Source organism: Schistocerca americana, chromosome 1 (assembly GCF_021461395.2).
Source record: "Schistocerca americana isolate TAMUIC-IGC-003095 chromosome 1, iqSchAmer2.1, whole genome shotgun sequence".
NCBI classification, from domain to species: Eukaryota; Metazoa; Arthropoda; class Insecta; order Orthoptera; family Acrididae; genus Schistocerca; species Schistocerca americana.
Window position 1 is genome coordinate 695606442 of NC_060119.1, and position 17556 is coordinate 695623997.

The 17556-nt window shown below is 36.9% G+C and overlaps 1 protein-coding gene across 2 annotated transcripts in view; it reads right to left on the minus strand.

Annotated features, from left to right (window-relative positions):
* The window catches only part of LOC124609458 (SEC14-like protein 1), a 234172-nt gene that overhangs the window by 37268 nt on the left and 179348 nt on the right, over positions 1–17556 (minus strand). For both annotated transcript variants that reach the window (XM_047140075.1, XM_047140074.1), the window contains exons 2-3: positions 16173–16322; positions 15739–15870 (exon numbers count right to left, since the gene is read on the minus strand). In XM_047140075.1, coding sequence (XP_046996031.1) covers positions 15739–15870; positions 16173–16322 — 282 coding nt within the window. The remainder of the gene's footprint in view (positions 1–15738; positions 15871–16172; positions 16323–17556) is intronic.

A 17556-nucleotide genomic window follows, 5' to 3' on the forward strand; every position in this document is an offset into this window, starting at 1 on the left:
ATCCTTTTGATTTACACTTAAATTTTCCCCAAAAATCTCTCTGCTATCAATTTCGAGTTTCCAGCTTTCTGTACCTAGTATTGAGTGAGTGTCACTGCTTTTCATGAGCACTTCAAACTCTGGCACTTTGCTGCAAATGCTTTGGTAGTTTACCATTCGGATTGTAATATTCCCACCTGTGGGAGGCATGTCTTTCAATCTTACACCGATTCTTCTAGGTTTCCTACAGCTATCATTATCTGAATTGGATGGATAGTCGCCTAAACTAAAAAATCTCTTGGGTGTGTGCACCCCACACACAATCAGCTACTCTAGTAGCAGCCTCTGATGTGTAGTGCACGCCTGACCTATTTCAAAGGACCCTACAGTTCTCTACCCTCTGGTAGAAGTCTGGGAAGTCTCAGCCTAGCTTGTCACAGAACCTTCAAAGCCTCTGGTTCAGTCCTTCCATTCCACTCAGAATCAAACAGCCACAATCAATTCTGGGGACAGTGCTGCAAATTGTGAGCTTCACTGAAACTCCATGCACAAGGTTGGTCTTCTCAACCTTCTCTTCCAGTTGCTGGAATGACCCAAGAATGACCTCGGGAGCCCAGATGACAGGCATCATTTGTACCAACATGCATCATAAGCTGCAGTTGGTTGCACCCTGTTCCCTCAATGCCTGCTGCAATAGCCTCTTCAACATATTGAATGAGAATTGCAGGCATACATGCCCAGTGCATCCGGTGTCCTTTCCTGTCTCTTGCTGCCATTTCCCTAAGGAGTGCCATCATTTGCTGAAAGTCTGAACTGCCGACAATTAATAAACCCTTACCCTTCTGTATTTCCCCCCTCCTGACACCGGACAAAACAGGTTTTCCCAGAATAGATGAAGTGCCTAGATCTACCTAGACACACCAGTTGCAGTCAAGTGTATGAGTAATGACACATTCTTACTTTCTGCAGAGGAGACAGGATGCACGGGAGGGAATAGAACATGTTAACCCGCGATCTTGCAATTCAGCAACCTACCATTAAAGTTTGTGAGCTCGCTCTCTATGCAATGTGCACAGCAGGATGAGAGCAAAAGTTTTATTCAGCAAGATATGACAGGGTAGGAGTTTACGAAGTGTATTAATTATTAACTACTGTCAGAGTGCTGTGAATGAGTATTGCTTGTTGTCATAGTCTTCATTTAAAAGACTAGTTTGGTGCAGCTTTCCATGCTAGTCTGTTCAGTGCAAACCTCTTGATCTTTACACAAGTATTGTCACCTAAACTCATTTTGAACTTCCTTTTTGTATTCAAGCCTTTGTCTCTGTCTACAACCCTCTTCCTGCTTCCATTTGTCAGCAAACTGATGATTCTTTGATGTGCCTGGATGCATCCTGTCAACCACTCCTTTCTTTCAGTTCTGTTGTGCTCGAAATTTCTTTTTTCAGGTCCTTCTCATTAGTTATTTTATCTGCCCATCTGATTCTCAGCATTCATCTGTAAAACCACTTTTCAAACACTTGTATTTCACTCTTGTCTGTGTTTTTATCTTCCCTGTTTCACATCCATATAATGTTGCACTCTAAACAAATAATTTCAGGCAAAGAGTTCCTAACACTTAAACATAAATTAATATTTACAAATTTCTCTCTTTTTAGAGAACTTCTGTTACTATTCCCAATGTGTAGGTCATACCATTTTTACTTCTGCTATTTGTGCCACTAAATAACTAATGATGGCACAACTTTTCTACTACTTTTTGGGCTTCATTTCCTAAACAATTCCCTCAATTTCACCCAATTTACTTTCAGTATATTCAATTACCCTTGCTGTAGTTTTGATGACATTCATCTTTTAACTTCCTTTCAACAAACCTGATTCTTTGTCATCTCACTCAACTGCTTGCACTATGTACAAGCTGAATGTTTTTCACTCACTCCATATCTACTTCCTCTCTGTCATGTCCTTCATCTCTTAATTAGAGTCTTGTTTCTCTATCAGTTGTAGTAACTTTTAAGTTCCTGTATTTTGTCCCCAGAAACTTCAGAATATCAAAGAAGGCTTTCCAAACCACATTGTCAAAAAGTTCTCTCTCTATCTAAACATGCTGTAAATGTGGGTTTTTCTGTAGTCAATCTGTCTTCGAAGGTAATGCTTAAGTTTTGTATTGCCTCACATGTTCCTACATTTCTCTTGAACCCAAACTGATCTTTCCCAAGGTTAACATCTACCATTCTCTCCATTTTTCTGTAAATAACTTCACAAACATAACTTGTCAAATTGAAGCTTAGTAATATTTGCATCTATCTACACCTGCCATCTTTGATATTGGTATTATTTTCTCCTAGAATTCTGAAGATGTTTCACCTGTTCCTCATCTCCTAAAAACCAAGTGGAAAAGTTCAGTAAGGACTGGTTCCCCCACAGATTTTAATAATCCTGAGGGAAAACCATCTACTTCAGGTGCCTTGTTTCTATTTTGGTCTTTCAGTGCTCTGTCAAATTGTTTCAGGATAATTTTAAAATGAAACTTAAAGTAACAACCTTGAAAAAATTCTGCTCCTTCCTCAATTATAATAAGTAGCTGCTGTTTACCTCTTAGTGTTAATACACAGGGTCTCTCACAATTCCTATAACAGGTATCTACAGATTGTAGAAGGGACTTTAATAGACAAAGTTTTGATAAGAAACCCATGTCCATTTAGATATAAATTAAGTTTGAATAACAGATCACTTTCAAAGCTCCCACTTCACGGTACACATGAACTGGTTACAATGAATTCTGACCTGGGAGCTCTCCATGAGCCTACGGCATGGGCTATGTTTCAATTACTCATCATTGGGTTCCTTTGTAAGTGATGAAGGACATCCTTTGCAAAGTCTCGAGTGCAGCATGTCCATGGAGCAACACAGTCAACCCTCCTAGTTGCAAATGTACTAGTTTCTCTTAGCCATTGTTTTGGTTGAACAAAAACGGTATGTGACGTCATAGCTATGACAGGGACTGACAATGGCACCCTCTTCTCAGTTTGTGTGCTTACCACGAAGTGGGAGATCTGAAAGTGATTCCAACTTTGAACTTATTTTATACACAAATGTTAGAATTCCATACATGGATTTCTTATCAAAACTTTATCTACAAACTCTTCTCTACAAACCCTAGAAGTCTGTAATATGAATTGTGGCTCACCTCATGAAGATGAATAAATATTTATATGTTGCAAGAATAGAGGCCAGTTTACAGGGTACAGTTTTACCTGTTATATAGCAAACATGTATGCCTACTTGTTTAAGACCTTTGTACTTTTTACTGTACTTTGTACTGTGCTGTGTACATTGTAATCAATATGAGACTAATCATTGTGGTGTGTAACTAATGTCATTAAGAAGTAAATTTATTGAAATGTGAATGCAGGTACTTCAAAAATTTTTAACACAATTGTTTCCTGTGCACAATGTTTTTGCTGTTTGTTATTGATGAGTAATAACTTTATTAATTTTACCTGCATTGTCCTACATAACTTGACTAGACACCACTCAGTGATGCTACGCACAGAACCAAAGCATCCAGCTCTCCAAGTCATGCAATGAGGGGCACTTAACAGTGAAAAAACTCTGCAACTTTACTTCTGTGTCAACTCTATTCTGTCACTCTATTCAGCTGAATATTAAAGAATTTTGTACACATACTGTTTCAGCAAAATGCAAGGCCAATGATGGCCTTCACATAAATGTAAAGCAGCATGGGAAGTTATCAAAACTGAAATAAATTGTCAAGAGAAAGACTGCAGCATTCCAATTCCTCCTGACACACTAAACAATTACTTTGCCAATCCTATACCAGAAACCAACATCACCAGCTGCTGTGGCCAAGCGGTTCTAGGCGCTTCAATCTGGCACCGCATGGCTGCTATGGTCGCAGGTTTGAATACTGCCTTGGGCATGGATGTGTGTGTAAGTTAGTTAGGTTTAAGTAGTTCTAAGTCTAGGGGACTGATGACCTCAGATGTTAAGTCCCATAGTGCTTAGAGCACTTTTTTGAAACCGACATCAAGGAAGATGTAAGCAAGGCTGAAGCACTGCTGCCACCATTACACAATAAACCTCTAATTTTCTTATTAAACAGATAAAAGAAGAGAGAATAATGCCCTTAATTAATAAAGAAAATATCAACAGATGGAGTGTACGCAGAATGTTTAAAAATATCCATAATCAAGTCAGTCCATAAGAAAGGTATCACATCATCACATGGCAATTACCAACCAATTTAACTAGTCCCAATTACTTCCAAAACAACAAAGCACTGGATGCACCAGCAGATGAACCAATAATTTGAACATAATAACCTAATCTGTCCTGCACAGTATGGCTTTAGATCTACCCTCTCCACCATGAAAGCAGCTGACAGTATTAAAGAAAGCCTTTGATACAATGTCCCATATTATCCTAATAATAAAGCTATGGTACTATGGAATTGTGGAGAAGCCCCTACTCCTACAACAGTCATACCTAAGTAATAGAAAACAGTTAGTGCATGTGTGAATAGTAAAAAATCAGCTCCTCTGTGTGTTAAAGGAGTGCTGCAGGGCTCCGTTCTTGGGCTCTTTCTGTTCATGACACTTATAAATGATCTGGCTTCCTTATTGCCCTGTGGCACTGTACTATATGCAGATACCAGATTAATAACTCCGAATACTAACAAGGATGAGTTACAGCTGAATGCTGAATGTAGCAATAGCAGTAGATGTTTGTACCTCCTGGTTTCAGGCTAATGCACTACACAAGTAATAGAAAAACAGAACACTGTATTTAATCTGAATGACCCCAACAAGGAAAATAAATCAATGAAACTTCTTCGATTCCATATTGATCAAAGTTTAAGCTGGGATACACATACAGCTCCAGACTCGTACATGTGATTTATCTGCTATATAATTGAGAGGCCGTGTAAGTGAAACTCTGCTGCACTATGCATGCTTTGCTTTCTTCAATTTCCTTCTGACAAGGAATTTTGCTATGGGGAAACTCACCTGGATCTAAGACTGTATTTAAGGTCATCAGATGCATTGTGGGACTCTCAGAATCATGTAGATACTACTTCAAGGAAATGAATATTATGACTGTACTTAGTTTATATATTTATAGTTGCCTAGTATACACCTGGATAATTTTGACATTGAGATGTCAAAACACCATCATAACACTAGACAGACACGCAATTGACAAGCCCTATGCCACACTAGCAAAGATCCGCAATAGCTATCAACATCTTGGTGTCACATATTTTAACAAACTACCCAAAAATGACTAAATTATTTAGATACAAAGAGACTAACATGATATACTGATTCATTGTGGCATACTGTATTTGGTTTGCACAAAGTGATCATTTTGTGTTACAATGTACTTTTCTGAAGTAGTTACTTATGTAACAGCCTCCATAGCCTAATTAGGGAACGATGACTGTAATGTTGTAACTATAAAACGTATGACAACACCAATTACATGTAAACATGTTCAAAGGTGAATAAATATTCAATTCTATTACATTTTTGTTTGACAGTCTTTGCTTCTGGTATCTGCAGGTCATTTTGGTTTGTTTGAAACTGCTAATGCAAGTTTTTGAGAGATTAAAACAAATCATTTACTTTGAACCTGTTGTAGATCCATTCTCTCATCTCAAAGATGTCTCGAATGGATGTGTTTGGGGCCTTGATTTGTAGAATTATGTTGTCAGGGAAAACAGTTTTGGACAGCCCCCTAAACTCAATGAGAAGTCATTTATGTAGACTTAGAATATGGATCAAGTCAGTACTGAACCCCATGGCACTCAAAACAAAACTCAGAATGAGGGAACAAAATATGAAGAAGAGCAATTCGTCACAGAGTTCACACTGCAAGGTTACAGAGAACTCCAATGAAGTAACTTGCTGTTCAGCTCTTCTGGGACTTTACAGACAAAGCTAAACACGATCGGTCAATGAGTAATTCTATTTCAGCATATGCAGCATTTCCTCATTCTCGAGTACTTTTCACTTTTGAAAACTGATAAAATATAATTAAAGTGCACAAAATTGAAGATTCCTTCTTATTTTTCTTTTCTTGTAGAAGAAATTTTTTAATTAACATAATTCTGAAAGAAGTTGACGCACACCATATTCCTATCAGAGATTAACTTCATTCACAGTGAATTTGGTAGGTGGTACAAGAAAAGTCTAATTTTAATTTAAAATGTTAAGTGGTTGCTGTTACCAGTGGCAGTTAGTGTAGACCTTTCCAGTTTATACGCATTTATTTATTGTTTCGTAAGTGACAAACATGGTGGTACATGACCATTTTTAACAGGCTTGAGACGCAGCAGTCACCAGGAATGATACAGCAATGGTGGAGAAGCAGTAAAGGACAAATACAACACTTCATGTTAGAACAATTAAGAGATTTCATGTGGATTTGATGTGTGTTGGTATGTTATTAAGCGCAATAGTAAACAACTACTCACAAGAAGAAGAAGAAGAAGAAGAAGAAGAAGGAGGATTCTCCAAGAATTTCGAGAGCAACAATATGAGAGAAGGAAAGTTGCTACTCACCATATAGCAGAGATGCTGAGCCACGATAGGCACAAGCATCTCTGCTACATGGTAAGTAGCAACTTTCCTTCTCTCATATTGTTACATTCCATCCTGGATTTTCCATTGTTTAATTTCAAGAGCGATATATTTTAATACAGACTCACATCATCCGATCACTTTGCAGTAAGGACCGTGTAAATTGGAGCACTATCACATGCAAAAATCTATCACCATTTAATACTTTTGGAGGTACAAAAACAAAATAGAGTGTGTGTGACAGGAAAATCCATAACTTGTTATCAAAAAAGTTCCTTACTACAGAAGGAGGTGCATATGAAATTGCGATGTAACATACTGCTTGAGACCATTTGGACATTACATCCTTCTTGCAGAAATTACAATTGCAATAAGACAGAGTTGAGACTACAGTCAAGGAATCCAATTACACCATCCTGCATGTCTTGTGTTTGTCCAGTTATTTCTTATTGTGCTGACATTTTCAAAAAACAATGCTACTCTCAAAATACATAAGCAAATAATACAGTGAATATAATTCTTTAGTTTTGTTTGTATACTCACTCATGCATTTAGGTTTCTCACATCCAAGGATAATTTTGTTTCATAATGTGTCAGTAAAGAAATCTACATGTATAAAGGTGTGAATTTCATAAGAATAAATAGCCTCTGATAACTTATTTTCATTTGTATGATGATTAGAAGTGTCAAAATTATTGCTACTATATGTTCTGAAAAGTAGGAGCCACGCATACTGACCCAAAAGCAGTTATTGCCACAGGAACGGGATTATGATTTTGCTAGTTTTCCCTGTTACCGTAGATAACTGTCCTCATTTCCACCGATGAGCTGTGACTTTCGCATCTTTAGTGTAGCCTTGACACTGCATCCGATCAAGCTGTTCAGCCTTGTTTACTGATGTATCCTGCTGTCATTCTTAGGTCATTCTCAACCTAAGCAAACATTACTATCTGATGTCTTACATTTTGTACATTAATCTCTGGGTCATTGTCCTGATGCAACGAAACAATGCCTGCATCACTTAGACATTTATCATTTTAATTTAACCCTTTATGTAGCAAATATAAAAGTTGTAGAGAAATAATTTTCCTTGTTTTTCCTCACTATATAGACTTAGAATAATGATGATAAATGTTTTAATTGTAATATTTATTTGTTATATAAAAAATACAAAATGTCGTTTGAGAGCAACATTGCCAAATAGTGACACTGATATGCCAAAGGTAATCTACTTTGTGCTTTACTTCAGTTCATTTGTGATAAATGTGTCCACAACCAACTTATTGTCTTCTTACATGAGAAAATCAGTCTCCTGACACACACAATAACTGAAAACGAAGGTTACCTACCATTTATTGATAATTTCACATATCAATTACATTTTGCATGAAAAGCTTTGCAACAATTTCTTTCAGGTACAAAACACAGAACTATATTGCACTTACAACACGTGACTGTCAAGTAACCTCTTGGGCAATAACGACATCGACCTTTTGATCAACGAGTAGACCAGTGGTCAAGGTGGAATCTTTGCTCTCTTCTTGGGAGGTGGCAAAATTAACTGATTGGACCTAAATTACTACTGCATAAGCATTCCAATAAAACACACTCAAACACTGCGTCAGTAAATGAGTACAGGGAATACCAACACACTTTTTGTGACATAATATCATGACAAGCTCGCAATGCTAATGACAAACTGTCACTGTATCACAGTAATGGCACTGTTTGAAGAGGAAAAATGTGGTGGAAAATCATACTGCAATGAAGTGTGCCTATAATCTACAAAAAGTAAATTGGGATTTTCTGCAGTCTAATTTAAGATATGGTCAAGAGGTGGAGTAGGATTTTCCATGGGCTTGGTGTTGAATTAAAACTGATTGGTGACCCCATGGAGTGCTGTGTGCACAATGACCATATATGTTAAATTAAAAGGAAAGTCAGCACTGGCCGTAATATTGATGTTTTATTGATGGCAAAATCGATTTTCAATCATCTTCAGTGCTGGAAGTTAAAAATTTCACATAGCGATCAATGAATAAAAACAAAAATCTACAAATACACCTGAGTATAAACCAACAATTGGAAAGAACATACCTGTGGTGTACAAATTAAACTCATAGACACTGGTGTCTAGTTATCATTAACCAAAGCTGAGAAGCGATCACAATAACTGAAGCCGCTGTTTACATTCACTTATACAGCAGACCTCGGTGTGACAGGATCTTGGGACGCCCTCTATGTGGCGTGTGTCACATGAAGGCTTAACAATTCTTTATTTGCTGAGAGATTACCACAAAAATACCAAAGTTCACTAGCAAATCATTAATTGAATATTTCAATTTTGAAATTGTACATTAAAAATCGCATAGCAAAAAAGACAGGGGGAAATGCACATCTTGCCAACATACGTTGGTGTGTTATTTTCAAACAACTTAAAAAACATGTCCGAATAAAAATCAACAGTTGAAGTTATATGGTGTCGGATTACAGGACTAGAAAAGAAGAAAAATATACAAATAACATGACATCAAATGTAACAGAATTTGTTATCCTGTGGCTTGTGAAGTTTCACGACGCCACTGAAAGTGGGCATTCTCGGATTCATTGGTATTAAAGTTTTTTTTTAAGAAATGGGGTGAATAACACATCTGTTTCTTTAACTGCCTTCTTAATTTCTGCGACGAACTTAGCTGTGGGGTTACAAGAGTATGTTTTGAACATAGGGCTGGAGAAGAAGTCCTGTGCTTTTTGTACATAGTCGGCCTCCTATTAGCGTATTTTTTTATGCAATTTTTTTTGTTTTTTCTTCATTTTAAATGTAAACCACTAAACTCAAATTGTGCACTGCGGGGCTAGTGGCCCCGCGTTCTTCCCTCCTTCAATAGATGGCAGCACTTCTGCCACTCTGGTTTACCAATTTGCCTCATCGTTCGCATCCGCTACTCCCTGTTCTGCACTTATAGGCAGCACACTGCACCTGGTACACGCAGCACTCTGGGACCACAGCACAAGTGTCATGATATCATTTGTATATTTCCCTACCTAGGCAGTCATCCATGGGGCCACTCGCGCATTGACATACATTTCACAGCATCCAGCCCAGCCAGTGGTTTCGAAATGTTTTTTAAAAGTTTTTAAAACTTTCTAGGGAAAAAACTTTTGTTTGTTTTTTTGTATGTGTTTCGGCATGTGAAAATTATCTCCCATCTTTTGCTATTTCCAGTACAACACCTGAGGATAGGCGTATAACAGTCCAAAACCAGTCGTGTGAAAATAAAGAAATTTACAATGGAAGCGGTATTTTCAACCCCTTCCAAAGTAGCCAAGATGGTTTCTAGAAGAGACCTGGAGATTTATGTTCAAAGACAAAAGAGGAATTACACTGATCTACCATGAAGATGTAAATGTAACTTAAGATCATGACAGATGTCTTGTCTTGCATGTGGCAGGATGATAAGCATTACAAACTACCAGGATTTACTTCTGTGGACCTCGAGCTGCTGTCCATGACCTGTTGCTGTAGAGCAATTGAAGGAAACCAAAAGACCAAACACTCACTGTCATTTTAGTGTATGTCCTTGCTGGAGTCATGTGGGCAATGTAAGAAGTGGAGCATGTATGGCTCTGCTAGAGGCACAAATTGGTACACACATCAGCGGAAACTTAAAGGACTGTGAATTTCAACTGTTCACCACTGTCATGGTATTCTGCATTATAGAAACACATGGTAGTGCTGGAAGCTATAAAGCTGGCAGTATCTATTTTTTAAATAAGTGCAGTTAAGAAAAGGCTGAGATCTTGGTAAGTAAGTAGGTTTGAAATACTTCTGCTCATTAATCAGAAGTCATTTATTAAAATAAATAAAGATCATACTAGCCAATAATTCTGAACCCCATAGATGAGCTGGATGTTCTGAGGACAATAAAATCACTCAAAAATAAAATGTCTTCTGCTCTGGATGAGCTACCTTTTTGCATATCTCACGTGCTACTGTAATTTCCAAACCTCTATTAAACATTGAAAACATCTTTTTATAAGGCATTTTTCTGGCTGAATTAAGTTTCCAAAATAAAGTCTCTAAACAAAAAGCAATACATCCACAAATTGGTAACTATGAACTTATATCGTCAATGTCAGCCTTTTCAAAAATATTAGAAACTACTATAAAAAAACAGTTACCAAATTTATTGTAAAATTTTTACCTCCTTCCTCCAATTCAGCACTCCTATAAAAGTAGGACTACTGAAACATCTACAGGTTCATCAACGGATGACACTGAGTGGACTGAGCCAGAACACAGCATTACAGCGGTACATTTTGACTCATCAAAGCTATTTGATACATCTAATACACTATCTTGCTGGAAAAACTAAATGACATTGGTATAGTCATCGTCACTGGGATAGTAAAAGAATTGATTCTGTCTTATCTTGAAAATAAATATCAAGTAATAGAAATCACCTTGACTAACAGTCAAAATCAAGGAATTAAATTCACATGGCGCTTCCATCCAGTAACAATACCTGAAGACTTCTCATATTCGTTATTTATGTTACTGATAATGCTGACATTATTTGCAGATAAGACAAGAGTTTTAATAAGAAATGTAGATCAGCCATTAGCAAACATGCAAGCACAGTTCTGAGGGAGACTGATTCATCTCAAATTTACTGACTGTAAATCTTCTAAAATGCTGTTTCATTCATTTGACGAAAACAATGTCTCAAACAAGAACTCTGTATCAGTAGCCATCAAATATAGAGGGTGGCTATAAAATTATTGGGTTTGTATATGGATGAAAATATAGATCACTAGGCCTATAATCTACCCAGTATGCTCTCCTTTATGTTTAATATGTCAGATCTGCAGAATAGAATTGCCATAACTGCATATTTTCATACTGCTGTTACATATGGGATACCATGGGGACATGGTAAAACTAACCTAAACGCAGTTTTGCCTTACGGAACAGGATGCAAGAACAATTACAAAAAGTTCCAGATTAACATTCTCAAAATAACTATTTGTTCAATTAAACATACTTCCTTTGCATTGTCTCTCTATTCATAAAGACTGCAATTAGCATAATATCAAATTAGGACAAGCTGAAAATTAATTCCTATGTACATCCATTTATGTATTCTCATGTCAAACACATGTTATATACACAGTTGAGACTATAACTATTTTAATTTTGCCCAAAACTTTGCCATTTCCAAAGTGTTTTTGGCTCCATGATGAAGTTCATTTATGTGCAGGAGGCTGAACACAACAATATGTAACAACATTCATGTAATGGGAGTAAATTTTGGAAAAGTGTGGTAAGTTCCTATGGGACCAAACTAATGCGAGTTAAAATAAGGCTATGCAAAGGTCTTTAGTATTAGACAGTGTAACACGCTTTCAGATGCCATAAAAGCTATCAAGAACGGAACAATGTTCAATGACACAGATGCCTAATCTCTCCTGTTGAACTGCTTGTCTGATGTGATTACTTGGGCCATATGCAATAAATAGTAGTTGAATCTTACAGGAAAAGATCATGATACAGTTTACATCAATTATTAATGTTAATTAAGCATTCAGAAACTGCTGAGGAAGCAGAAGCTATTGCACTCTTGGTTCAAAAGGGAATGCACAAATGATGACATGCGAAGGTTAGTCAAGATTCGTATGCCTGTGAAAAGATCTGTGTGTGAAGCATACAACTACCACCGCTGTCATACCCTAGCAAAAGATCTGGCAGAGAATCCGAGAAAATTCTGGTCCTTTGTAAAATCACTAAGTGTGTCTAAGGCATCCATCCAACCACTTGTTGACCAGTGGCAGATGAAGATAGCAAAACAAAAGACCAAGTTTTAAATTTCACATTCAAGAAATTGTTCACACAGGAGATTGATACAAACATACCATTGTTTGACCATCAGACAGACACCTATGTGGATGACATAGTAATAAGCATCCATGGCATAGAGAAACAACTTAAGGAGTTGAAACCAAATAAGTCACCAGGTTCAGATGGAATCCCAATTCGGTTTTTCAAAGAGTACCCCACAGCATTGGCTCCTTACTTAGTTTGCATTTAACATGAATCTCTCGCCCAGTGGAAAGCCTCAAGTGACTGGAAAAAAGGGCAGTTGACTCCCATGTATATGAAGGGCAAAAGAACCAACTCGCAAAAATTATAGACCAATATCCCTAATATCAGCTTGCAGTAGAATCCTTGAACATATTCTCAGTTCAAATATAATGAATTTTCTTGAGATCGAGAAGCTTATGTCCATGAATCAGTTCAGTTTTATCAAGCATCACTTACGGGAAACTCAACTTGACCTCTTCTCACATGATATACTTCAAACTATGGACGAAGGGCAACAGGTAGATTCCATATTTCCAGAAAGCATTTGATGCATTGCCTCACTAGAGGCTGTTAAAGAAGGTAGAGTATATGGAACAGGTTCACAGATATGCAAGTGCACCGAAGACTTCGTAAGTTATAGAACCCAGTATGTTGTCCTCGACGACTAGCATTCGTCAAAGACAAGGGTATCGTCAGAACTGCCACAGGGAAGTGTGATAAGGTGACTGTTGCTCTCTATATACAGAAATGATTTGGCAGATAGGGTGGGCAGAAAGCTGCGGTTGCTTGCTTCAATGTTGTGGCATACAGTAAGGTGTCGAAGTTGAGTGATTGTAGGAGGTTACAAGAAGAAAGAAAATTTCTCCTTATGATGAAGGGAATCTTGCTCTAAATGTAGAAGAATGTAAATTAATGCAGATGGGTACAAAAAGTAATCCTGTAACGTCTGGATATAGCATTAGTAGTGTCTGCTAGAAACAGTCACATTATTTAAATATCTGGGCATAATGTAGCAAAGATAGATTAAGTGGAACGAGCATGTGATGATTGTGATACGAATGGCAAATGGTTCAATTTAATTTATTGGGAGAATTCTACAAAGTGTGGTACATCAGGAGACCACATATAGTGCAGTAGCGCAACCTATTTTTGAGTAAAGCTAGAGTGTTTGGGATCCGTGACACGGATTAAAGGAAAACATTGCAGCAATCCAGAGGCGGGCTCCTAAATTTGTTACTGGTAGGTTTGAACAACATGAAAATGTTACGGAGATGCTTTGGGAACTCAAGTGGAAATCTCTGGAGAGAAGGTGACATTCTTTTTGAGGAACACTATTGAGAAAATTAAGAGAACCAGAATTTGAAGCCGACTGCAGAACAAATCTGCTGTCTACAACACACAATGCACTTAAGGAGCAATAGGATAAGATATGAGAAATGAGGGTTCATAAGGAGGCATATAGACAGTCTTTTTTCCCTTGTTTCATTTGCGAGTGACACACGAAAGGAAATAACTAGTACTGCTAAGGGGTACCCTCCACCATGGGCCGTAAGGTGGAGTGGTGAGTCTCTCATATTTTATATTCTAATTAATGATATCAATATAATGGAAGGAAACATTCCACGTGGGAAAAATTATATATAAAAACAAAGATGAGGTGACTTACCGAACAAAAGCGCTGGTAGGTCGATAGATACACAAACAAACACAAACACACACACAAAATTCAAGCTTTCGCAACAAACTGTTGCCTCATCAGGAAAGAGGGAAGGAGAGGGGAAGACGAAAGGAAGTGGGTTTTAAGGGAGAGGGTAAGGAGTCATTCCAATCCCGGGAGCGGAAAGACTTACCTTTCCCCCTAAGGTAAGTCTTTCCGCTCCCGGGATTGGAATGACTCCTTACCCTCTCCCTTAAAACCCACTTCCTTTCGTCTTCCCCTCTCCTTCCCTCTTTCCTGATGAGGCAACAGTTTGTTGCGAAAGCTTGAATTTTGTGTGTGTGTTTGTGTTTGTTTGTGTATCTATCGACCTACCAGCGCTTTTGTTCGGTAAGTCACCTCATCTTTGTTTTTATATATAATATTTTATATTCTTTCAGATTTATTATATTAAATCATATTGTGTGGTTATTCTACAATGTGGACTACAATGTTTGATTTTATTGTGCTGTCCTATACTGAAATAGGTTTTTATAACTTATATTGCCCTGTGTATTTGTTATAGCTGGATATTGTGTGTATATTTAATGATACTATGCAATATGATTTACCCGGATGAACAAATGAAGTGAATTAAATGAAACTACCTTCTCCTGAATCATTTCCTTAACATTAGTGTCATCTCTTACATTATTCTCCCCAAACCAACCTGATGTAGTTTTTCATTCGTTGTTCTTGTAACCTGCACAGTACATTAATCAGATTCTTACACTACATTTCAACTTACCACTTCACTTGTGGAAGAATATTCGCTAGATACAAGCTATTCATAACACTCTCCAGTGCAGTCTCTGACAAAACCTACTCCATCAGGATAGACACTAATTGTGCTACGAACTAAACATTGTCATCGTCTTGGATGCATGTACTGTTTAGATGACAACTAAACCACACTGTCAGTGCAGATTAATCAACACAGACAGAATTTATACTATTAACTGTCTATCCTGTTGCAAAATCACACTCTGTAGCACCACATCCATGGGCCATAATCTTGCTGCTTGTTCACCATATTTTTAATTTTTATTCTTCACAACACCTCCAGCAATTCAGAGTTTAACAAAACAAACTGTTTTTAAATCAAGCACCTGGTTCCAAGCACCAACCAGATATGAACTTCAAGCTACTGACTACTGTCACTTTCTACTTAATTTGTCAGCCTCTCATTGCTTAAGATCTTCAGTTTAATTTTTCCTTCTTCATATCTCTTGTTCAATGAGAAAATAATGTGACCAGAACAAAAAAATAGTTCTGCTTCAAGATCATTATAAAACACTTAAAATGCTTCCCTGGGCCTCTTCTCCACTATTTGCATCATTCCTTTTTCTCTGTTTGTACTTCTTCTTATGTGTGTGTGTGTGTGTGTGTGTTATTTTCAGTCCGTATTTACGTGATCTCTGACCCACTGACACATGCTCCCAATTTGTCCTTTCGGGACTGGAAATCTTTTCTGTTGCTAGCATTTTAATTTCTTATTTCCATGAAATCTACCCTTTTAGTTTTAGAGCACAGATTACTTTACACTCAGTTCAACCATTTAAGAAATACTGTATAACAGCAAAGAAAATTGTACTTACAAAATATCGACATTTCTCTACAACTACTACTCTGCTTGCGAAGCTCTCATTGTACGCTTCAATATGGAGCGTACGGTTTCTCCGGTCCAAATTATTTTTCTGAATGAAGTATACATGATCAACACCAATGATCTGAAAAATGAACATACTGCATTCATACATTGTTTTGAAAAACAACTAATGCTTATGTTTGTATTACAGAAAACAGAAAACAATACGAGACTGAGCACTGGTTTCTGAGGAAAGTTGCGCAAACTTCCAGGTGGGAATTCAAATAGCAGCAACAGCATAAGACTGCCCATATTCAATGTACTTTTACTCTAATTCATCAAAGCTACATAAGAATTGTATCAACTGAATTTCTTTTACAGATCTGCTGTATAATGCTTAGCCATTAATTTCTATAAGGTGATGCAGTACAACTGCTTACTAACCTTTTTAATCAAGTATGGTGCTTCAACATTTAGCTTACAGCGTCTTTCTTTTAGAGAAACAGCTCCATCAGGGCTAGTAAATTCTGACGTAACTTCACATCCGACAAACACAGGTATAAGAGGACATGTTGGAAATCGCCTTTCGTATGCCTGAAACAGTTCATAAGATTTATTGTGTTAAATTCCATTACGCAAAATATGTAGATGCACAGCGGTACTAAAATATGAAAGAAATAGGGTCAAGTGTAGTTTTCATTCTCAATTATGCTTTGCTTTTCAGTATCTAAGGACGCAACACTGCATTTAAAGTCAAAATATATGTTTCTCATTTTTGCCTCTGCTCTAACTTGTTGGGTTTTACACAATGAACTGGAATGAAATCAAAATGATAATGAATATCAATGACAAACTCTGAAATTAAAATCAAAGCACATATTATACTAATAGTAGCAGCTGCTGCGTTGCAATTATTATCTATAACAACTCACTAAAATTCAGAATGTTTAATTCATAAATATACTGAATAACTGTACATTTTAAGAGTTATGTTGCGATCATGGAAATTCCATGACAGTATAAAACAAAGAAACAATGAGAATGGGAACAGGGAGGGGGAGACTTGTGGGCGGCTTATAGAAATAATGATTTTCTGTTCTTTTGTGTGTATACTGCATGTATTACACATAATTCATATGCAGGTATAAGGGTGAATGTTCTCTTTTTCTTTATTACTTCTTGTGTTTTTAAACATGTTTTAAGGATTTAAAAACTTAGTACAAAACAGTACCAAATTACATTCATCACTGAACACTACAAGCTATCTCTCTGTACACGAAAGAACCACAGAGATGGAAGCTTCCATACGAACTCCAGTATTTTCTTCCACAGGATATTCCTTGAAACTACCTTAAAACGAAACACTATGGCATGCAACATCAACCAGTATTTTGGTAATAGGTCATATTAGCAATAGGAAATACATCAAGAGATTTATAATTATTGTCAGTTTACTCAGTTTTCTTTCCTTCAAGAAAAATGGCTACTGTGAATTTGTACTCTAAAATATAGACAAAAGAAGGAACTAATAGTAAATGGAGAAAGCAGTATTTTCTTTTATGCACGGAAATTTAAACAAGAGACAAAATTAAAAGAAATGAGAAATACAATAAGATAATAACCTTGGTTCAAGAATCATAAAAGAAGGTTGTATACATGGAAGTAGCCTGGAGATACTGACAGGTTTCATATAGATTACATAATGGTAAGACAGAGATTAAGGAACCAGGTTTTAAATTGCAAGACATTTCCAGGGGCAGATGTGGGCTCTGACCACAATCTATTGGTTATGAACTGTAGATTAAAACTGAAGAAACTGCAAAAAGGT